At 37.0% G+C, this 25078-nt stretch overlaps 1 protein-coding gene across 4 annotated transcripts in view; it reads right to left on the reverse strand.

Moving 5' to 3' along the window:
• USO1 (USO1 vesicle transport factor) overlaps nucleotides 1–25078 on the reverse strand; it is a 91252-nt gene that overhangs the window by 25143 nt on the left and 41031 nt on the right. For all 4 annotated transcript variants that reach the window (XM_074039859.1, XM_074039858.1, XM_005555040.4 and 1 more), the window contains 6 exons: nucleotides 18319–18419; nucleotides 17930–18032; nucleotides 17717–17772; nucleotides 14383–14503; nucleotides 5735–5913; nucleotides 2177–2317 (listed from right to left, as the gene is read on the reverse strand). In XM_074039859.1, coding sequence (XP_073895960.1) covers nucleotides 2177–2317; nucleotides 5735–5913; nucleotides 14383–14503; nucleotides 17717–17772; nucleotides 17930–18032; nucleotides 18319–18419 — 701 coding nt within the window. The remainder of the gene's footprint in view (nucleotides 1–2176; nucleotides 2318–5734; nucleotides 5914–14382; nucleotides 14504–17716; nucleotides 17773–17929; nucleotides 18033–18318; nucleotides 18420–25078) is intronic.

A 25078-nucleotide genomic window follows, 5' to 3' on the forward strand; every position in this document is an offset into this window, starting at 1 on the left:
ATTGCACTCCAGTCTTGGTAAAAGGGCAAGACTCTGTCTCAAAACAACAACGACAATGACACCACCACCACTACAAAACAGAAAAAATTATCAAGGAATGCCAAAAATACCCTCAGAACTGAAGGATGTATGTTTCCAGCTGAAAGTGCTCAGTGAATGATAAAAATAACTGGAGAGCAACGGAATAGGGAAATGGTCCACAGGAAAGCATATCATTAGTACATTTCAGAAAACCAAAAAAAAAAAAAAAGATCTCAAAAGTTTCTAGAGATAAAAAGATTACGTTAAAACAACAACAACAACAAAAAACAGAGTAGGATTATAATGGCTTCAAGCTTCAAACTTCCTAACAGCAACACTGGAATGATGTTCTGAAAGTTTAGTATTAGTGATTTCCAACCCTGAATTCCCTATCTAGCCAAACATTAAATTCTGAAAGTAGAGGAATGACATTTTCAGACATGAAAGAGCCAAAAATAAAATAAATCCTTTTTGTTATTTATTCCTTTTTTTTTTTTTTTTTTTTAACAAAACTAAGAAAAATAATGGCCGGGTGCAGTGGCTCATGCCTGTAATCCCAGCACTTTGGGAGGTTGAGGTGGGCAGATCACTTGAGGTCAGGAGTTCGAGACCAGCCTGGCCAACATGGTGGAACCCCCCGCTCTACTGAAAATACAAAAAATTAGCTGGGCATGGTGGCAGGCCCCTGTAATCCCAGCTAGTTGGGAGGTTGAGGCAGAAGAATTGCTCAAACCCAGGAGGCGGAGGTTGCAGTGAGCCGAGATCATGCCGCTGCGCTCCAGCCTGGGCGACAAGAGCGAAATTCCATCTCAAAACAACAACAACAACAACAACAACAACAACAAAAGAAAATTAAGAAAAATAAAGTTAATGAACCAAGGGATAGAGGAAAAAGATATGTGATCTAGGCCAGGAGTATTGGCTCATGTCTGTAATCCTAACATTTTGTGAGGCCAAAATGTGTGGATCATTTGAGGTCAGAAGTTCAAGACCAGCTTGGCCAACATGGTGAGACTGTCTCTACTAAAATTACAAAAATTAGTCGGGCGTGGTGGCGGGCACCTGTAATCCCAGCTACTCAGGAGGCTGAGGTAGGAGAATCGCTTGAACCCCGGAAGGTGGAGGTTGCAGTGAGCTGAGTTCATGCCACTGTACTACAGCCTGGGCAACAGACTGACCCTCTGTACCAAAAATAAAAATAAAAAAAAAAAGGATCCAGATAACCAAGGAGTCTGTCAGGAGAGAAGTAAAGGAAATCCTAGGAGGATGGCAAAAGAAAGTCCCAGGACAAGAGACATGGGGCAGAATTAGAGCCCAGATTGGAGCAGGAGAATGGAAGGTCTGCAGGTGGCCTGTGGTGGGGAACGAAGTGTTAATATATGATTATTAAGCATATATACCTCTGCATATATAGAGTAACAGTAAAATGAAGAACACAATTTGACTCATGGATGAGAAAAATATATATTTAAAAAAGGATATAGGGCTCTATTTGGCTTAGCAGGAATGGTATCAATACAATTGTAAAAATATAAACCCCAACTATTGATTTAAATATAAATTCCATAAAATAATTATGGGGCAACATGAGGAAGTAAAGTGGGACTTACAGTAAGGACAAGTGAGGCTGAAGGCAGTCATTTTTGTTATAAAACTTTTATTATTTGTACTTTTGATATTGCACGTGTTAATTTGAGAAAAATTTTTTAAAAATGTAAACAAACTGAACTTTTCTTCTTCAAACTAACTTCTTTCTCTTATAGGTAAGCAACAGAAAATGCCACACAGGGGAAAAGAATTTACTATTCAATGAATCTACCGGTTGAATAAGACTAAGTCACATGGTTCTCAAAATCAAAATGTAAATCATACTGTGCACTCCTGTTGAATGTAATAAAATTAATGAGAAATCTTTGTAGATGGATCTGCAAAACTTTAACATTATTATTTATGGACTATAAAACTTGAGGGATGAGTATATCTTTTGGAATCAATACTTTTATCATTATGTGAATTATATTTTAGTAAGATCATTAAAAATTTTAACCTAAAAAATGGTTAACTATTACAGTTTTTCCCTCAGCAAATATCTAATTCTTCCTAGGATTCAGGATTTCAACTTCCACAGAGTTAGCTTTGACTTCATTTGCTTTACCTCAGTCAGGATATCAGCAGGAACCCCAGTAGCCATTAGGATAGTACAAAGCTGCTGCAATAACCCACACTGGAACATAGCCTTCTGGCAGCTACTGGTAGCACCAGGAGGGTTGGTGGGAGATACCAGTACACGAACAAGCTGTGAAAGAAAGAGAAAACAAAATTTGTCTCTTAAAGATTTGAAAAGGCTTGAGGCAAATCTGATCTATGTGAACAAGAAACTCTGCATGAAGTATTCCCTTAGCTGCTCAGCCACATTTAAGTGCTCTTTCTTTTGAGCTCCTATGGCAATAGTTCTGTGACAGTAATACTGCATTATGCCTCTTACTTAAGGTTGTCTCCTTCAGGTGACTGTGAATTCCCAGAGAGAAACTGCCTTGGTCATTTTTGTTTCCCAAACACAGTACTTGTAACAGTACATATTCAATAAGTAAATGGATGAATAAGTTACAGAGTGGCAGATTTCTTATCAAAGTTAATAATAAACTACCTAATAAGACAGCAGATCTGAAAAGAGAATGACCTGACGGGTGATAAATTTCCCCTCAACTGGAAATATTTAAAGAGAGGCTAAAACCAACAACTGGAGAGATGGTAAAAGATTCGTGTATTAGGCATGGGGTGGGCTGCACTGATTGCTAATGCCAATTAAATTCCTATGATTCTATGATTACTTGGACTGTAAACTTAAAATTTCAGAAACATGAAAAAAAGTTATCTCAAATAACCAACACAGTTACGTCTCCAAATTAAAATATTTTATAACTAAAAAACTTTTCAAAAGATGTTTTCTTTAAATTTAGTCTGCAAAATTTGAATTAAAACTCTGCAAGCAGATCAATTTGTGTTTTCAGTGGCTCAGAACACAATCATGATAACTGTGATGATGAATAGTTCCAATACAGAATGTGTATGTCCAAACAGGAAAACAATGATGCATTTTTATTTGGTGTATGATAGAGAACTTAAAATATAAGCAACTCTAAATAAAGTTATACATAAAGTATTCCAACAGGTTCTAACAGAATAGCAGAAGATAACTCCTGGCCTGTAAAGTCATGAGTGAATCTGCTATTCAGTATTGCAGGTGGAGAATATATTAAAATGAATTAAACTCAGTTCCTTTGCTTTGGAGTTTATGGTCTTCACGACAAGTGTAAGAAAGAAAAGCTTTACTAAGCTACAGAAAGCCAGTTTATTCACTTTTGAAAAGTAAAGAATTCTTAAAAGAATCAATTTGTTATATAATGAGAATACTGTAATTTTCTGTTTACATGCTGTACTCTAATAATTTTTTGGTATTTTTTTTTTTTTCTGAGATAGGGTCTCATTCTGTTGCCCAGGCTGGAGTGCAGTGGCATGATTATAGTTCAATGCAGCCTCAACCTCCTGGGCTTAAGTGATCCTGCCCCTCAGCCTCCTGAGTAGTTGGGACAATGGGTGGACACCACCACACCGGGCTGATAAAGACCATGTTGCCCAGGCTGGTCTCAAACTCCTGAGCTCAAGTGACCCCCACCTGCCTTGGGCTCCCCAAGTGCTGGAATCACAGGTGTGAGTCACCACACCTAACCTACTTTACTTTTTAAACAGTGACACTTCCTTCAGAATAATTCTTTACATAGTACTCTAAACCATAAAACATGTTTAGCTTTCTCAAACAATTTAACTTTTCACTGTTTGATATGAAATACATGCTTTTGTACATCATCAGATTCTCTCACCCTATTTTTTTTTTTTTTTTTTGAGACGGAGTCTCACACTGTTCCCTGGGCTGGAGTGAAGTGGCGCAATCTCGGTTCACTGCAACCTCCACCTCCCAGGTTCAAGTGATTCTCCTGCCTCAGCCTCCCAAATAGCTGGGGTTACAGGCGCCTGCCACCATGATCAGCTAATTATTTTTATTTTTAGTAGAGACGGGGTTTCACTATGTTGGCCAGACTGGTCTTGAACACCTGACCTCGTGATCCACCCGCCTCAGCCTCCCAAAGTGCTGGGATTACAGGCGTGAGCCACCGTGCCCGGCTCTCTCACCCTCTCTAATCACATTTTGGAAATTACTTTTCTGGAGGTATTTCCTTATTTAAGAAAGCAGTGTAGGCTGGGCATGTGGCTCACACCTATAACAGCAGCACTTTGGATGGCTGAGGCAGGAAAATTGCTTGAGCTCAGGAATTCCTGACTAGCCTGGCAATATACTGAGACCTTATGTCTACTAAAAATTAAAAATCCAGTCAGGAGTGGTGGCTTGCGCCTGTAGTCCCAGTTACTCAGGATGTTGAGGTGGAGGGATTTCTTGAGCCAGGGAGGTTGAGGCTGTAATGAGCTGTGAGGATACCACTGCACTCAGCCTAGGCAACTAAGTGAGAACCTGTCTCTTAAACAAAACAAAACAAAGCAGTGTTGAACAAAGCTATCAAGCTTACCACTTGGTGACACTGGTTCTAAAACATTAAAAAACTATTAACTTCTTGAAATGTATAATACCAACAACTGAAAACGGAAATGATAAGCTGGGAGTACAAATAGACTCTGTGACTAAGTTCTCCTGTAAAACACTTTTCTAACAGTTTTTAGGCATATTCTAACTAGGGTAACTGCATAATTTATAATGCAAACGAGGACACTTTTGAAGTGAAAGAGGACGCCATTAGTAATTACAAAACGAATACCGTACTGGCAAACTGGGGCACAGATTACCCTAATTATCAATCAGTCCTATGCAGGCAACTTCCATGGCATGGGACAACATTCAGACTCTAATTACTAGAGGAGCTAACCATCTAGTTAGGTCCAAAACTTCCGAGAGACACAGGTGTAATTCAGAGACATTCAAAGGCCCACAAGAATTATGAGTTCATAAGTGAGGAGACTAGTATAAATTTAAGAGTTTGGAGAAGGAGGATTCAATAAAGGAGTAAGTAACTTCAAAGAACTTCAAAATTTTCTCTGATGAGGAAATAATTTGGGATCCTACTGTCCTCACTTTTATTATTACCACTAAGCTTTCACCATAGAGCATCAATAAATCACAGGTGGTCTGTCAATTTAACATGTATTGGACTTAAAACGCAAACTATCATCTTTGAGGGCAGGACATGATCATTCATTTCCTAGTATCCAGTGCCTGGCTCTCAGTAAATGCTTACTGAATGAATTTATTTGAACTTAATATTTTGAATATTAAAATTTATCCTATCAGAGCCCTAAATGAAGAAAGCAGGTTTTTAAAAATTCAAATCAACAATCTAACCTATTATTCCCTAATGTAAAATCCATCAGGAAACTGTATGTCTGAATTTGCTTTAAAATCATACAGCAAAGAGAGGAATAAACGATGAAACAAAATTGCCAGATGTTAATAACCGTCAAAGCTAAGTAATGGGTAGGCAGAATCTCTAGCTGGAGGATAATTGCAAATTTCCATATTAAAGTGTTTTTAAGTCAACCTGAAACCCATCAAATATTCTGGATTTATCAAATACAAGCAATTTTCTTCTCTTTGTAAATATCACTGTCAAAATTCTTACCACATTTATGTCTAAGGATAGTATACCTGTAGCATTAGATGTAGATTGGTCACTTTCTGTGCAGACCAGCCAGAATTTTCATCTCCAACTTCAAACCAAGGTTTCATACGTTGAATATATGAGCCTTCTTTAAAAAAATTTTGATTGGAGTTGTTGTTTTTTAACAAGTTTTGGAGCAAAATCAAACAATCTTCAACTACTATACCTGGGGAAATAATGTAACACACAAGTGTTAAGGCTGATAAACCCTGACGCAAAACTCTCAAACATTTTTAAAAAGATAAATCTCCATGCTCAGCATCTCTTCAATATGGCGAGACAGATAGATAGTCTGTTCTGACACCTGATGGCCACAGGCCATAATCTGCATGCTCTTTCTCAGGTACCCTAAAGATCTCTTGACTTCTACGTCAAGTACCCAGTTGCCTTAGTAACTCATCGTTTATCTTTAAATCCCAGCTTAAACATCATTTCTTCAGCAGTGATTACCAAGACTACAGGAATAGGTTAGTGTCACGAGTTACATGCTCTTACAGTAGCCTACTCCTTTTATTATTAGGTAGTGTTTGTCTTCTCCACTAGATTATAATTCGCAAACACTTATAAACAGCCTACTTACTTCTGTATCTTCAGCAGAGACAGAGACATGGTATCATGTATATACACAGTACTTAACTATTAAACATTTGTTGAATGAATCAACCGTATCTTATCTGATTTCTAAGAAGCTCTTAACATTGTCTCTTCCTTGAAACTTCCCTTGGCTTCTAAAACATTACTCTTTCCTGATTTTCCTTACAGCTCTGCAGGTTCTCAATCTTTCATTGTTTCTCTCCTCCATGGTTTTATCCTTTTTCTTCTTTGTTTACAGCATATACTCTCCAGGGCAGTTTCATCCACACTACAGCTTTCACTATTATCACAGTGAAAACTCTCCAATTGATCTCTACTTTACCAAGTATTATAATAGATTAACGAATGACCTCCATTTCTCCTGATAAACATATTGACTGATGCTGGACGCTGTAAGTAATGACGAGTAAGTTCATCTGGTACATCAACACTTTTACTCCTAATGGTTGAGCTGTATGTTGACAAAAATCAATTATTTTTTTAAAAAAAGACTCATTTTTTTAGAGCAGTTTTAGGCTTATAGAAAAACTAAGTACAAATGGAGTTTCTCTACACAGACATCTACTTATTGGTTCTAGACTTCTGCAATAAAGCAAGTATCACAATAAAGTGAGTCCCACAAATTTTTTGGTTTCTTAGGGTATACAAAAGTTATGTTTACACTATAATGTAATTTATTAAGTGTGCAATAGCATTATGTCCAAAGAATGTACATACCTTAATTTAAAAATATTTCATTGCTAAAAAATGCTAATGACCACCTGAGCCTTCAGTGAGTCATTTTACTCCCAGTAGGAATTCTTTCAAAATTGGAGTCAATTTTCTCAAACCCTGACACTGCTTTATCAACTAAGCTGATGTAATATTCTAAATCCTTTGTTGTCATTTCACCAATGTTCACAGCATCTTCACCACTTTCTTTGCTTATCCATAAGTAATAACCTCTCATCTGTTAAAGTTTGATCACGAGATTGCAAAAATTCAATCACATTTTCAGGCTCCACTTCTAATTCTCTTGTTATTCCTTATCTTCAGTTGGTTCCTCCACTAAAGTCTTTAACCCCTCCAAGTCATCCGTGACGGTTGTTGGAGTCAACTTCTTCCAAACTCTTGACTTCCCACGAATTACAAATGTTCTTAATGGTATCTAGAATGGTAAATCCTTTCCAGAAGGTTTTCAATTTACTTTGCCCAGATGCATCAGAGAAATCACTGTCTATGGCAGCTATAGCCTTATGAAATGTATTTCTTAAATATTAAGACTTGAAAGTCAAAATTGCTGGGTGCAGTGGCTCATGCCTATAATCCCAGCACTTTGGGAGGCTGAGGTGGATATATCAGTTGAGGTCAGGAGTTCGAGGCCAGCCTGGCCAACGTGGTGAAACCCTGTCTCTACTAAATTACAAAAATTAGCTGGGCATGGTGGTGCATGCCTGTAATCCCAGCTACTCACAAGGCTGAGGAACGAGAATTGCATGAGCCAAGATTGTACCAGTGCACTCCAGCCTGGGGGACAGAGTAAGACTCCATCTCAAAAAAAAAAAAAAAAAAAAAAAAAAAAGGAAGTCAAAATTTCTCCTTGATCCAGGGGCTGCAAAATGCATGTTGTGTTAACAGCATGAAAAAAATATTATTGGCCGGGCACAGTGTCTCACATCTGTAATCCCAGCACTTTGGGAGGCCATGCAGGCGAATCACAAGGTCAGGAGTTCGAGACCAGCCTGGCCAACATAGTGACACCCCATCTCTACTAAAAAAAAAATACAAAAAATTAGCCGGGCACAGTATTGGGTGCCTGTAATGTTAGCTATTCAGGAGGCTAAGGCAGGAGAATCACTTGAACCTAGGAGGCAGAGGTTGCAGTGAGCCGAGATTGCACCACTGCACACCAGTCCAGGTGACAGTGCGAGACATCTCAAAAAAAAGAAAACAGTATTATTCTCTTTGTACATCTCCATCAGAGCTCTTGGGTGATCAGGTGCATTGTCAATGAGAAGTAATATTTTGAAAATCTTTTTTTTTTTAAAGCACTGGGCTTAGGAAAAAAATGCTCTTAAATAGATGTGTAAGAGATGTGTGTTCAGTAAATGTGTGTTCAGTAAATCATGCTCTTACATAGATGCGCTGTCTTCCAGGCTTTGTTGTCCATTTATAGAGCGCAGGCAGAGTAGATTTAGTATATTTAAGGGTCCTAGGATTTTCAGAATGGTAAGTGAGCGCTGGCTTCGACTTAAAGTCAACAGCTGCACTAGCTCTTAACAAGAAAGTCAGCTTGTCCTTTGAAGCTCTGAAGCCCGGAGGTGACTTCTCTCCAGATACAAAAGTTCTAGATGGCATCTTCTTCCAATAGAAGGCTGTTTTGTCTACACTGAAAATTTAGCATAATTCATCAATTATCTTAACTAAATCTTCTGGATAAACTTGCTGAAGTTTCTACATCAGCACTTGCTGCTTTGCCTCATACTTTTGTTAGGGAGACAGCTTCTTTCCTTAAATCTCATGCAGCAACATCTGCTAGTTTCATGCTTGTTAATACAACATCCGTTCTTCCAACTTTCCTTGTGCAGCTTGTTCACCTCTCTCAGTCTACAAAGAATTGAAGAGTCAGGGTGTCACTCTGGATTAGGCTTGGCTTAATGAAGTGTTGTGGCTGGTTTCATTTTCAATCTGGACTACTAAAACTTTCTCTATATCAGCAATAAGCCAGTTTTGCTTTCTAATTATTCATGTGTTCACTGGAGTAGAACTTTTTATTTTCTTCAAGAATGTTTCCTTTGCATTCACAACTTGGCAATTTGGTGCAAAAGGTCTAGCTTCTGGCCTCAGGTTTTAACATGCCCTCCTCTGTATCTTCAGCAGAGAAAGCTTAATCATTTCTAGCTTTTGATTAAAAGTGAGAGATATACAACTCTTCTTTCACTTCAAAACTTAGAGGCCACTGTAGGGTTATTAATTTGCCTGATTTCAATATTGTTATGTCTTAGGGAATAGGGAGGCCGGTGGCGGGGGGCGGGGCGGGGGGTAGAGAGGGAGAGAGAGAAAGGATGGGCCAGTCTGTGGAGCTGTCAGAATGCATATAACATTTTTGCTTAAGTTTGCCCTCTTATATGGGCACTGTTTGTGGTACCCCAAAACAATTACAATAGTAACATCAAAAATCACTGATCACATCACCGTAACAGATATAATAATGCAACGTTTGAAATATTAATTGTAACAGAGACATGAAGTGAGGGCGTGCTGTTGGATAAATGGAGTCAACAGACTTATTCAATGCAGGGTTGACACAAGCCTTCAGTTGGTAAAAAATATACTCCCCGGGAAATGCAATGAGACAATGTATGCCTGTACTTTCCAGTTCCCCCATCATTAATATATTGCATTAATACGGTACATTTCTTACAATTCATAAATATTAATACACTATTATTAAATTCCACAGTTTACATTAAGGTTCACTCTCTGTGCTATAAAGTTCTATGGGTTTTAACAAAAGTATAATCTCTTGTCTCCACCATTACAGTATCATACAGAATAGTTTCATGGCCCTAAAAAAATAACCTGAGCTTCACCTATTCATCCCTTCCTTCCTCTATCCCCAAATCCCTGGCAACCACGGATCTAAATATTTATGGTCCACATAGTCTTGCCTTTTCCAGAATGTCACATACAGCCGACTCTTGAACAGCTGGGTTTGAACTGTATGGGTCCACTTATATGTATGTTTTCTTCCTCTCTGCCATCCCTGAAACAGCAAGACTAATCCTTCCTTTTGTTCCTCAGCTTACTCAACATAAAGATGACAAGGATGAAGACCTTTATGATAATCCACTTTACTTAATGAACAGCAAATACATTTTCTCTTCCCTCTGATTTTAATGTTTTCTTTTTTCTACCTTATTTTACTGTAAGAAGAGTATATAATACATACAACATGCAAAATGTATTACTTGACTGCTTATGTTATTGGTAAGGCTTCTGGTAAACATAGTCTATTAGTGGTTAAGTTTTGGAGGAGCCAAAAGTTAAAAGCAGATTTTCAACTGTCTGGGGCATTGGTGTCCCTAAACCTTAAGTTATTCAAGGGTCAACTATAGTTGGAATAATACATCATGTAGCTTTTTCAGACTGGTTTATTTTACTTAGCAATGTGCCTTTATGCTTCCTTTATGTCCTTTCATGGTTTGATAACCCTTTTCTTTTCATTGCTAAATAACATTCCATTATATGGATGTAGTACGGTTTATCTATCCATTCAATTCCTGAAGGACATCTTGGTTGCTTCCAAATCTTGGCAATTACGAACAAAGGTGCTGTAATATTAATGTGCAGGTTTTTGTGTGAACATGTCTTTTTTTTTTTTTTTTTTTTTTGAGGCAGAGTCTCACTCTGTCGCCCAGGCTGGAGTGCAGTGACCGGATCTCGGCTCACTGCAAGCTCCACCTCCAGGGTTTACGCCATTCTCCTGCCTCAGCCTCCCGAGTAGCTGGGACTACAGGCGCCCGCCACCTCGCCCGGCTAGTTTTTTGTATTTTTTAGTAGAGACGGGGTTTCACCGTGTTAGCCAGGATGGTCTTGATCTCCTGACCTCGTGATTCACCCGCCTCGGCCTCCCAAAGTGCTGGGATTACAGGCTTGAGCCACCGCGCCCGGCCTTGTGTGAATATGTCTTAAACCAATTTGGGTAAATACCAAAGAGTGTGATTGTTGAGTCGTAAGACTATGCTTAGCTTTGTGAGAAACCACTAAACTGTTTTCTAAAGTAGTTGTACCATTTTGCATTCCTATCAGCAACAAATGTGTTTTTGTTGTTCCACATCTTCGCCATCATTTGGTGTTGTCAATGTTTTCTTTAGTTTTCCTCATTCTAAAAGGTATGTAGGGATATCTCATTGTTTTAATTTGCAGTTCCCTAGTGACATATAATGTTGAGCATCTTTTCATATGGTCATTTGCCATGTGTGTATCGTTTTGGTGAGATGTCTGTTCAGATCGTTTGCCTATCTTTAAATGGGGTTATTTTCTTATTTTTCAGTTTTAACAGTTCTAAATATATTTTAGATACAAGTCCCTTTTCAAACATGTGTTTTGCAAATATTTTCTTCCAGTATGTGAAGTGTCTTTTCATTCTCTCAACAGAATCTTTTGCAGGACACAAGTTTTCAGCTTTAATGAAGTCTCATCTATCAATTTTTTTTCTATGGATCACACTTTTGGTATTGTATCTAAGAATCAATTGTTTCATTCACAAACCTAACATGCTATTTGCACTGGTTATTAATTAAATACTATATAAAACTACCAAAATATGTGTGAAAACAGTTATTTTTCTGAAAATTAAATTTAAGTCTTTGGCAAAACTCAATGAAAGGAAGTCACTAAAAATACAGCTGTTAAATATGGATAATACAATTCTAAAAGATAGAGAAGTAATTTTAAAAACCCAGAAATATCCCGCAATCTATTTTAAAGAAATCAAAATGCAAATCCTACATGATATATTATAGGTGTGATGTATGCAAGGAAGATGATGAAAAACTTGAATCAGCATACTCATATTCAAAGTAGTAGTTCTGGCCCTATTCCAAAGACGAGTACATAAATATACACCTTTATTTTATTACATTTAACTTTAAAATGCTTAAGGTGCACATTTTAAATGCTTTTAAAGAATTCCTGATTTAACCAGACCTAATCTCTCCAGATTAGAGGCTTCCTTACCTCCTATTGATGAACCACGGGGCTCATCATCTTATGAGGAGGAACCACTCTATCTGCCTCTTAGGGAGGACCATAAATATCTATTAAATTATTGTCTGCCATTAGGACCATCGGAAGGCTTTGAAGGAATAAGCATGTCAAAAGCCCTCACTACAACTAGCAGGCCTTCTTTCCAGCGTGCATCTTAGTGAACCCTAGAGCCTTAATGGCCACTAATCACTCACAAAGAGCCACTGAGACTTGTCTTAGCAATTAGGAAAACTTAGCAAATTCTACCTTTCCTTAAACCCCTATTTTCTTCAATTGCCTCCAAAAATGTACACCTCCCTGGTCATCTCTGCTTTCCCAGTTTTTCATTTTACAATAGTTTGCATTTTCCCTCTCCCATTTAATCTCCTTTCATACCCTTTCATGATGCCATTGCCAACTCTCAGATATTGGTTAATAAAACACGCTATAACCTCAATTATATCTTGAAATGCTCCTTTTCTTTAAAGAATCTGCTTTATCTTCCAATGTTCTCAAGTGAAAGTAATTCATGTTCTCAATCCCATGTACCTTAGAGTCAGTATGTTGAATCTATGACCCTCCCAGCCCAGTATACTTTCAAGAGACCACAGTTCCTCTACTCTCATAAAATACTCCTGTTCCCTCGAGGCTTGGCTATATGGCTGTACCATCTCTTATTACTTCTCATTACAGATATGTAACAAACTCATAGTCACCATCCTTTGGCCACAGAAAACATCACTGGCATTTTGCTCAAAGTCTTCTTTCTCTAAGCTCTGCTGTCATACTTAATTTTAATTTCAACAGCAACCTGTCTAATACCTAGACCACTCAGTTTTTTTTGCCTCATCTTTGGCGATAATCCTCTCTTACTAAAACCTATTTTTGCCAGGCGCGGTGGCTCACGCCTGTAATCCCAGCACTTTGGGAGGCCAAGGCGGGCGGATCACGAGGTCGGGAGATCGAGACCATCCTGGCTAACACGGTGAAACCCCATCTCTACTAAAAACACAAAAAATTAGCCGGGCGTGGTGGTGCGCGCCTGTAGTCCCAGCTACTCGGAGGCTGAGGCAAGAGAATGGCGTGAACCCAGGAGGCGGAGCTTGCAGTGAGCCGAGATGGTGCCACTGCACTCCAGCCTGGGCGACAAAGTGAGACTCCGTCTCCAAAAAAAAAAAAAAAACCCTATTTTTGTGGCGCAAGTATTTTCAACACATTTTTTTCTATGGCTTCCTTGAATCTTAGTCCATCAACCAGATGCCTTTCTTCCTACTTTTAGAAACCCCCTTCTGTTTTTATTTCCTCCCCTATCTAGCTTAGATTATAGAGATCTTCATTTCTTCCACTCTACAGGAGTGGAATATACTCTGTTCTCTTGTCTCACTGTCTTTTCATAGCACCTTCCCAGAAAAGGCCCAACCCTGTGAAAAACTATGAGTTTTGTTTCTATATTTGCACCTAGGCAGCTGAGTGCTGCTAGGGGAGAAAATAAATTACATACTCAAGTAGTTTGTGCTGTTGTAAAATCATGGTGAATACCCTTAATGGGGCCCTTATCCCCCGCTTTGTCTTTTTTGAGGCAGAGTCTCATTCTGTTACCCAGGCTGGAGTACAGTGGTGCGATCTCAGCTCACTGAAATCTCCACCTCCCGGGTTCAAGTGATTCTTGTTTCTCAGCCTCCCAGGTACCTGGGATCACAGGTGTTTACCACCACGCCCAGCTAATTTTTGTATTTTTAGCAGAGATGAGGTTTTGCCATGTTGGCCTGACTGGTTGTGAACTCCTGGCCTAAAGTGATCCACCGGCCTCGGCCTCCCAAAGTGCTGGCATTATAGGTGTGAGCCACCAAGCCCAGCTGGGGTCCATATCACTTTGAAAATCTTCCTAATTATAATAGTTAACTAGCTCTCTTATTCTCCAAAAGACTATTTCTAACCTTTCCCATTAATTGTCAATTGTGTCTTCCCTATTCACTCAGTATATAATTCTGCCTTCAACTCAACTCCCTATCATCAAATCTGGAAAAGGACATGCATAATAATCTATAGCTTCAGAAAAATAGAAGAAATGTAGCAATGCAGTATTTGAAGAGATATAGGTGAGATTTTCTAAATGAGGAAAGACGCCAACCTAGATTGCAAAAGCCTAACAAATATGAAACAGGACAAAGAGAAATCGATAGTCAACATGCTATAGTGAAAGAAAAAGAGTATAAATAAGAGTTCCCATTTCTCCCTCCAACTGTACTCCCTATACCCTAACAATTTAGTGAGGACAAAAGGAATGTCTTCAAATTTCTTCATACTATACCTCCATCACTGTTCCCCTCCTCTGAAATAATGTCCAGTAGTCTCTCAAAAGCATTTTCAAAAGCAACAATTTTCTGGATTGCACCATTGCTTCTTGTTAGTGCCTGCAGTAGTAAGACGCCCTATACAGAAGAAAGAGAATGTTTAGTGTAGTACAACATTTATGAGACATTTTAAAATTACTTCAAAAATCACAGAATTTTAGAACTGGCAGGGATTTTGCAAGTCCAACTCCTTTACTTTATACATAAGGAAAACAAGAACAGAATAGTTAAGCAATTTGTCTCCCTAAGGTTATAAATCTCAAAGAGACAGAGACTAGACTAGAATCCTCATCTAACAATTCCTAGGTCAGTTATCTTTCAACTTTATGATATAAATACGCTAGAATTCCTTTATATTCATTAACCACTACATAGCTTTCATTGCAGCTTAAGAGTTGAGCATGAAAGTATCTGTCTCAGGAATGTCACTGCACATGCTTCAAAATAGTAATAATGAAAAACTTGCAATTCAATAACATAAATCAACGAACACCACCAAATTCTAGTAGAGAAAGTTCAGAAATTCTTGTAAATATCTGGCCTCCAAATCCCCAAAACTTGATTCTAAGTCAAAAGAAAAAAGGAAGATGAAAATTGATGCTTTACGAATGGCATGTCCAACACAAGACAATTCACAGCAGCCTTTGCCTCTGACTTCCAGTTTTTCTCAGCTCCTGGTAAGCTGGATATAGTTTACATATTTTATAATCTCTTTATCATTCAAGAAAAACTCACTATTCCCATTTTTGCTTATTTTGGTATTAAGCAATTTATGAGCCCCTAAGTGTTAAATAATAGCATGATGGTAAAAGAGACAAGAAATATTTTACGAAAAAAGCACAGATATTATTGTAGAGGAAGAAGAATAGCAAATAGGTAATAAAAAAGTCCCACAGAGGCAAACCAGCTGTTGGCTATCAGTACTGAGTAGGTAAGTATTCATATAAGACAAAAAATGCCCATGACTTTATTGGGCTTATTCCACTCATTTTCTTGTCAACTTTCAACATTAATATGGGAGAAAAAGGTGAAAAGTTATTTTTGGATGTCAAATTCTCCCACTTAATGCTGCCAATTTCAGTTTAACTACTAACAAAGAGAAGAAGAAATACAGTGGAGAAAACATTTAGGCTCTGAGTTAAAGTGGGTTTAAAAACTGGTTGCCCAAACACTGCCTGTTCCTCAAAAACTAATGAAAAAAACAAAACAAAACAAAAAAAAACTGGTTGCCCTACTGACTAGTTGTGCCAACTTTAAGCAAATTACATGAATTTATAGTATACTCATGTAATATCTCTGTTACAGGTTTTTATAAAGACTAAAGGAGATAAGTTCTACAGAACCCACTAGCTTTCAAGGTCTTAGTATATTTTAGTTTCTTTTCTCTTTATCCTCTTGAATAGGTTTATCAAAATAAAAATACATGGTTACAAAACATGCAAAAACCAAAAACCTAAATATTACAACAAAAACAGAACTTAATCTGTGATCATAAAATTAATAAAAACCAATATAAATAGACATGTATTTCTCCATCTCAAATAAAAGTTGAGGAAAAAAGGTTAGGAGCAGAATAAAAAGGTAAAGAGTTAAAGGAAAACAGGAGATTTCAGAATTAATTCAGTTATTATTATTATTTTTTTGAGACAGAGTTTCTTTCTTGTTGCCCAGGCTGGAGTGCAATGGCACAGTCTCGACTCACTGCAACCTCCGCCTCCCAGGTTCAAGTGATTCTCCTGCCTCAGCCTCCCAAGTAGCTGGTATTACAGGTGCCCGCCACTTTGCCCAGTTAATTTTTTGTATGTTTAGTGAGACGGGATTTCACCATGTTGACCAGGCTGGTCTCAAACTCCTGACCTCAGGTGATCCACCCATCTCGGCCTTCCAAAGTGCTGGGATTACAGGTGTGAGCCACCACGCCTGGCCTAATGCAGTTATTTTTAAAGAGCACTTTTATATCTGAAAATGAAAATAAGTGGTAATGAAATTAAATGATGTGGGGAGACGTAATTTATGATTTGCATGATATCCTCTTATTTAAACTGTGGGACATGAAAAGAACAGAAGCTTTAAAGATACACAATCAGATTTTAGTCAAGGAAAGATATCCCAAATTCCTAATAGATAGATAACTATTTAAGTAAGACAATTCTTAAAACATGACATTTAAATACTAAAGATAAAAAATGTCCTTCTCGTAAGTTACATACTATATTAAGTTCACTACCTATAATACTGAATCGATACACATATTACAAAATTTTAAGTACAACAAATTTTAAAAACTGTATCCATAGACTGAGTTAAGAATGTTTCAGTTTTGTCTCTGCTTTGTCATTAACCAGTTATAAGGCTAAGAGCAATCCAAATGATATTTACTAAGACTTATGATGAAAAACTCGTAGGGCCAATATCATAAATAAAAAGATGAGTAAGATATGGCTAACAAAGAACACTTAACTTCACTTGGTTCTGTGGGTCTTGGGCATTTCACTATAAATATGGAGACTTAATTAGCTTGATATGATCTCCTAGCTCCAGAATTTAATTTTTCTAATTGCTATTTTAAGTATTACATAATTTTTATGAAGTTATAGGTAACAATAGAGAAAAATGCTTATGCAACAAAACATACAGCATCAACACAAAAATATTCACTTATATGCAAATATAAAATAAATCAGAATGGAAAATAAGTCCAGAGCAAATCATGCTCCATGATTAACAAGGCAAATCCTTAGAAATACACACTCAATCAAATAAGGGCGAGGATTCCAAACATAATGCTTTGTTGGGTTTACACAGTTCAATGTCTGGAGGTATCTCCTCTACTCTTTAGGAGGAAAAGGAAATTCTGGAGGTAGAGTTTGGTGTCAAATACAACCTTTCAGCAGATAGTATAAGAAATCCTAAACTAATGAAAGAAATAAATTTGAACGGCAAAATGGTTTGTCTAACCCAAAATACTGGATAGCCAGAAAAGAATGAAACAATGTGGCCTTGTATACAACTTTAAAAGGTCATTACTCCAGCCAGGCTCAGTGGCTCATGTCTGTAATCCCAGCATCTTGGGAGGCCGAGACGGGAGGACTGCTCGAGCCCAGAAATTCAAGACAAACCTGGGCAACATAGAGAGACCCCCATCTCTAATTTTGAATTAAAAAAAAATTTTGTTTTTTTAAAGTCATTACTCCAACTTTCTAACTCTAACTTCCTAAAACTCAACAACAAGGATATGCGAGAGAAAAAAAAGCCACATATTTTTGTATTTCTTTTTCAAATTTAACTTACATCATTACGTATAACTTCCCTGGAATCCGCTAGTAAGTCCATCAATCTTGAAACACCTAGAACATACAACCATGTGAAAAATGCTGGCAGACCAAAAATACAAATAGTGACTCAAATTATTAACAATTTACTAACACACCATTTCAGTCCCTTTCTCTAGGAAATGATACTCATGTTTTAATCAAAATAATATAAAACAGGTAAGTCACTTACCCATAGGACTGACTAAAATAATTTGTTGCACCTGAGGCCCTAGTTGTTTTAAAAGAGAAGTGAGGAGCTTCACACCAGGCCAGCGGACATGGAAATCAAACTCCTGCAATATGAGAATTTAAAATATTTAACATCTATAATTCACATTTTCAAGAAAAACATCTTTTCCACTAATAGTAATTTGTACCAGAAACTACAAGTAAAACATGCAAGTTTAGCATACTTTAAGTGATTATATAGTTCTTGAAACATGCATGTGGATCTCTTGTTATAATACAATAAACTTCACTACCTACAAAGATATATACATGTTACTTCCTCAATAACAACCAAAAGGCAACAAAAGCAGCTTTATTAAGATGACAAAAACATCAAGGTTCCCTATTTACCTCCAATAAAGATAACAGAAGAGTGACATTTTCTTGCTGCTTAATGAAAATTTCTGTAAATTGGCTTCCCAAATCTTCACTCTGTCTTGTGGAATTTTCTTCTGTAATATTCAAAAATAAAGAATCTCAATTTAATAGTAGGTTATTTTAAATTATCTTTTCATTGAAGAGTTAAGCGTAAATGATAATTTTCCTGGTAAACAATTCAACACTGGAACAGTGTGGCTGGCAGCAATATCACAATTATTATGTAAAGCTATATCCTTAAAATAATGTTCAAATTCATTTAAATACATTTTATTGGTTAAATATTTAAATATGATATCTAAAAAAAGGATATTTAAATATTCATATTTTCTCAAGGACATTTTTAAGTTACCCTTCTATTAGCGCATAAGGAAACAACTTGGGATAGAAATAGTCTATCTAGAATGTGGTAGTGGTTACACTTTTGTATACTTCTGCCCAAACTCAGACTACAATTCAGACTAAATTTTATTGTATATAAGTTGTATCTCAAAACCCTTGTCCCCAAAACAATATTGAACATATAGTCCTTGCTGATTGTTAGTGTTACTGGGTTAAATAATTTAATTATGAAATTAAACCAATCTACTCCAGATTTCTCAGTATCTTTTGCATATATATCTCCTACAAAATTCTTTGGCAATAAAATCAGAATTTGACATCTAATTTCTTTATTGTTTAAAGGATTTTACATTTGTCTTTAGTGTTTAAATGTCTTTTAATTATTTGTTGTTTCAATGTACTACGTCAAAAAAAAAAAAAAGTAAAAGATCACAAAAAATGAAAGCAACAACTGCCAAAGCAAATTACTTAAGATCTGCCTGTATTATAAACTCAAATTAGAGATGCAAGCATACTACTTCCCATTCTCTCACTCACACCAGACACAGCTAATTAATCACAGCACTGGCTGAGCATCAGAATCCTTTTCCATATAGTACCCCAGTAAGTGACTATAAGCCAATGGAGCTGGCAGTCAAGATCAAACCCATTATCCCTCAGAAAGTTCTTTTCTAAATGTGAGAAAAAAAACCCAGCAGATGACAGGAAAAGCAACAATCCAAGATTGACAGTCAGACAGTCATAATCCCATCTAATTGTTTACAGAGGAAAAAGAAGAGACCAAAAGTAGAAATGAAATGTTTTCCAATTGATTAATTACCTAAATATGCTGGGTTTATCCTTCAGAAACTCCAAGAAATATTTCTCTTAAAGAATTCACTGCTTTTGAGCCTGAAAATCATATTATTTAAACAACAACAACAAAATACTTTAGTTTTAAAAGGATTACTCTGGTTGCTATGCTGAGAACAGAATGTCACTGAGTAAGGAAAAAAGGGAAACAGGTCAGGAAGCATTACCAAGATAGTCACGTGAAGGTGGCTTAGACCTTAGATGTCATAATTTTTATTACAAGGGAATATGATTTGCTGACATGTTGCACAGAGGAGTGTGGAGAGTCAGGAAGAAAGAAAAGGAAGAGTGATTCCAAGCTTTTGGTCTAGAGAACTAGAAGGATAGGGTTGCCATTTACTGAGACTGGAAACACTATGGGAGAAGCAAGCTGGAAGTATACAGAGAATCAGAACTTTAGTTTTGGACATATAAAGTTTGAGATATCTTATAAAAATCCAAGTGGACATACCAAGTAAGAAGCTGGTTAAATACTAACATAGATATCAGTGGAGAAGTCTGTGTTGGATACACATATTAGAGTGGTAAACATATAAATGATATTTAAAGTCACAAGACTGGATGACAAAGTGCAACTACAAAAACCTTATAGCTAACATCATACTTAATGGTGAAAGACTGAATGTTTTCCTCTTTAAGATCAGAAGGAGGCAAGAATGTCCAATCTCATCAATTCTAGTCAACATTGTACTGAAGATCCTAGTCAATGTCATAAGGCAGGAAAAAGAAAAGGCATACAGATTAGAAAACAAGAAGTAAAACTGTCTTTATTTACAGATGACATGTTTGTCTATGAGGAAAGTATTATGGAATCTACAAAAGAGCTAATAGAACTAATAAGTAAGCTTAGCAAGTTGCAGGGTAAAAGGTCATACACAAAATTAATTGTATTTCTATTAATAGACACTAGTAACAACAATTAGAAATTAAAATTCAAAAAACAGTACCACTTACAATAGCATCAACAAAAACATTTGACAATAGGTGTGCGCTACTTATACTCTGAAAACTCCAAAACACTGCTGAGAGAAATTAAAGAACAGGCCAGGCACAGTGGCTCCCACCTGTAATCCTAGAACTTTGGGAGGCTGAGGTAGAATTGCTTAAGCTCAGGAATTCAAGACCAGCCTGGGCAACATAGTGAGAACTTGTCTCTACAAAAAATAAAAATTTAGGCTGGCATGGTGGCACATGCCTGTAGTACCAGCTACTGCGGAGGCTGAGGTGGGAGGATCCCTTGAGCCCAGGAGTTTGAGGCTGCAGTGAGCTATGATTGTACCACTGCACTCTAGTCTGGGTGACAAAGTAAGACCCTGTCCCAAAAAAGGAGAAAAAAAAATAAAGAAGACCTGCAAAAATAGAGATATACTGTGTTCTTGTATTAGAAGTGTGCAATATTTTTGTGTCAGTTTTTCACAAATTGATCTACAGTCAACAGAATCCCAATCAAATTCTCAGTTGGCCTTTTCTGTAGAAATTCATAAGCTGATTCTAAAACCGGTATGCAAATGCAAAAAACCTAACAGTCAAAACAATTCTGAACAACAAAGTTGGAGGACTTAACACTACATAATTTCAAGATTTATTATACAGCTACAGTAATCAAGATGATGCCACGTACAGATCAATAGATGAGAACAGAGTCCAGAAATAAATCCATTAACTCAAAATGGATGATGGACCTAAGTGTGAAACTAGAAATTAACTACAGACCTAATTGTAAGAGTTATAAAACTTATTTTTTTATTTTTTATTTTCGAGACGGAGTCTCGCTCTGTCGCCCAGGCTGGAGTGCAGTGGCGCGATCTTGGCTCACTGCAAGCTCCTTCTCCCAGGTTCTGGCCATTCTCCTGCCTCAGCCTCCTGCATAGCTGGGACTACAGGCACCCGCCACCACGCCCGGCTAATTTTTTGTATTTTTAGTAGAGATGGGGTTTTACCATGTTAGCCAGGATGGTCTCAATCTCCTGACCTTGTGATCTGCCCGCCTCGGCCTCCCAAAATGCTGGGATTACAGGCGTGAGCCACCGTGCCTGGCCAAGAGTTATAAAACTTTTAAAAGAAAACATAGTAGAAAATCTTAGTGACCTTAGATTTGGCAAGGATTTCATAAATAAGATACAAAAAGTCTACATTATAAAAGGAAAAATTGACAAAATGGACCCAATCAAAATGTTATTTTTGCTATTCCAAAGAAAGAAATGTCACAGAAAAAGAAAAAAAATTTGTGAAATATATGTCACAAAGGACTTGAAAACAGAATACATAAAGAACGATTATAACTCAAGTGTAAGACAACCCAGTAAAAAACAGGCAAAAGATCTAAATAAAACACTTCACCAAAGAAGAAAGATATATGGATGACAAAAAATAAAATAAAATAAAATAAAATTCACATACGTTGTTCGACATCCACATTCATTAAGAAATTACAAATTAAAACTACAATGGGAGGCCACTACACATGTATTAGAACAGTTAAAATTTTAAAAAGTTAATCATGCCAAATGTTGGAGAGTATATGGAAGAACTGAGACACAAACACTATGGGAGGAAATGTAAAATGGTACAAATACTTTGAAAAATGTTTTAGCAGCTTTTTATAGTCAAACATAAACCTACTATATATCACTTAGCCATTCTCTTCTGAAGAGCAAGAAAAACATATTCACGCATGAATAGTACATAAATGTTTATGGCATTCATAAACAGAACATAAAAAGATCAAATTACAAAAGAAAATATTTGGTAAAAATAGACCCAATCAAAATTTGATAACCAAAAACTGGAAACAATCCATATGTTAATGAGGAGGATGATACAACAAAATTCTACTCAGCAATAAAAAAAGAATGAACTACTGATATACAACATGGAATAAATTCAAAATAATTATGCTGAGTGAAAGAAACCAGATGTCCCCCCACAACCAAAAAGAGAATATACTGTATCATCTCACTTACATAAAACCCTAGAAAAATACCTGTACAGACTAATCAGCAGTGACAGAAAGCAGATTGTGACTGAAAGGGGGCCAAAAGGAGAAGCTGTGGATTACAAACAACTTTTGGATGGGTTCACTATTTTGGTGGTGGTGGCGGTGGTGGTGTTGATGGTTCCACGAGTTTATACATATATCAAAAGTAATCAAATTATTTACATATGTTTGTTATTGTACATTAATTAGATGTCAATAGAGCTGTATGTGTGTTGGGGGTTATCTAAGTAAAGCTTTGAGTGAATATTTGAATATACAATGATGAACTTCAGTGGAGAGGTCTGGCTTGGACATATACATTTGAGTGGCAAGCATATAAATTACATTTGAAGTTACAAGCCTAGATAAAATCAACAAGGGAGGGAAGGGGGAAGGAAAGAAATCTGTGCCTTGTGGCATTCCAATGTTAAGAGGTTGGGGAGATGAGGAGGAAAAATGTGAAGGAGACAAAGAGTAACCAATGAAAAAGGAAGAAAGTCAGGAGACTTTGGAGACTGACAAACAAATGAAGAAAGTATTCAATGAGAAAGAAGTGACTGACTGTCAAATACTAATGATAAGTAGAATCCCCTCTGAACTTAACTTTAAGAAATAGAAGTACATGACTAACACAGGTAGAGGTAATTTCCATTCATTTACAAAATGACTAGGGTTGAGTAGTTAAATACTTTACTGAGTAGCAGTACAGTATAATGGAAGAAGCTCACAAAGATTTTTGAGTAAGACCAGTTAAACTCACATTCAACCACTTAATAGCCACGTTACTTTGGGCAAGTAGCCTAACTCCATCAAGTCTTGGTTTCCTTATTTGTAAAATGGAGATAACGTCTTCACATGGGGTTTTCTGTGAGGATTTAAAATAAGTAAAACATCTAGCATAGGGCTTGGTAAATAGTGTGCTCAATAAATAGAAGCATCGTCATCATCACCATCGTCAAAATCATCATCCCCAAGACAGGATTTCTCAACCTTGGCACTACTGACACTTCTGGCCAGGTAAGCCTTTGCTGTACTCCCCATGCAGTTTAAGATGTTTAGCACTGTCTCTGACCTTACCCACTAGACGCAGTAGCACTGTCTTACTTCCTCTTAGTGTGACAATGAAAAATGTCTCCAGACATTGCCAAATGTACTAGGAGTGGAGTGGGGTAAAGGAGGGTAAATTGCCCTCACTTGAGTACAGTGGTCCTAAGATTTACAACATAAGCTATATATGTATTACTAAATTTTCAAGTGAAACAGAACCTAACAATCTTCCTTTGATGATTCAGAATTTTGGATTCTTATAAGGTTACCATTAATAAGTATTATCACCAAGATGCAAAAGATGAAAGAAAAAGTATATCCTGTATTTCCAGAAAGTTGTCTGTGAATAAGTCTTGATATTTTACCTTATAGTTTTCTGTTTCTCATAAAAGTTATATGCAACCTATCAAAAAAAGTAACTGAGTTTATGATTGGACTCTAAATAAAAGTAAACTGACTGTATTTTAATTAAAGTTTTATTTTTTAGGTTAGTGGTGGCTTCAGAAGAATTATATTGGGAAGCAGTCACTATTTCCACTTCAGGAAAATAGGTAGAGAGGATAAAAGGATAAAAATGCAACAAAACAAAACAAAAACACCAAAAGTACACTTGAACGCTATCATGTTACTACATAATCACAGATATATTGAGGATATTGAGTTAAGGTGGCACAGGGTTGATGCTACAAAGGCCTGATAATAACCATAAGGAAGCCTAATACTCAAGTATAACCAGAGTGGATTTAAGGGACATTCTCTGCTACAGATCTGCTTAAAGGATTTCCTGTTGTTCCTTTGTGAGCTGATAAAATTGTGTCCTAATTACTTACACATGCTTGAAGGTAAAATCTTGCTTGGTAAATTATGATTTTCAAAGCTCAAAGGTGAACTTATGAATGGAGTTGAAAAACAAACAAACAAAAAACTGGTACTAGATAAGTAGCAAGAACTGCACAACCTTTCCATTTTATTTTATTTAATTAATTAATTTATTTTTTGAGACGGAGTCTTGCTCTCTCTCCCAGTCTGGAGTGCAGGGGCATGATCTCAGCTCACTGCAAGCTCCGCCTCCTGGGTTTATGCCATTCTCCTGCCTCAGCCTCCCAAGTAGCTGGGACTATAGGTGCTTGCCACCATGCCCGTCTAATTTTTTGTATTTTTTTTTAGTAGAGACGGGGTTTTACTGTGTTAGTCAGGATGGTCTCGATCTCCTGACCTCATGATCCACCCGCCTCGGCCTCCCAAAGTGCTGGGATTACAGGCATGAGCCACCGTGCCCGGCCACCACCCTTCCCATTTTATTTACAAGTTGACAGACTGATGGAAAAGGAGACTGTGAAAAAATTGGAAAAGATATGGGAACTTGGGAGCTCACAGAATCTTTTGAAAACTTTCATCTTTAGAATTGGCTATGAACAGAAGTCCTGATTGCCACAGTATGGTAAATGCTACGTACCCAATAAGATGTCACAAGAGCTAGTGGGCTAACGAGCCTACCTTGTTTTTTAAGCCACC

The sequence above is a fragment of the Macaca fascicularis genome, chromosome 5 (genome assembly GCF_037993035.2).
Source record: "Macaca fascicularis isolate 582-1 chromosome 5, T2T-MFA8v1.1".
Lineage (NCBI taxonomy): Eukaryota > Metazoa > Chordata > Mammalia > Primates > Cercopithecidae > Macaca > Macaca fascicularis.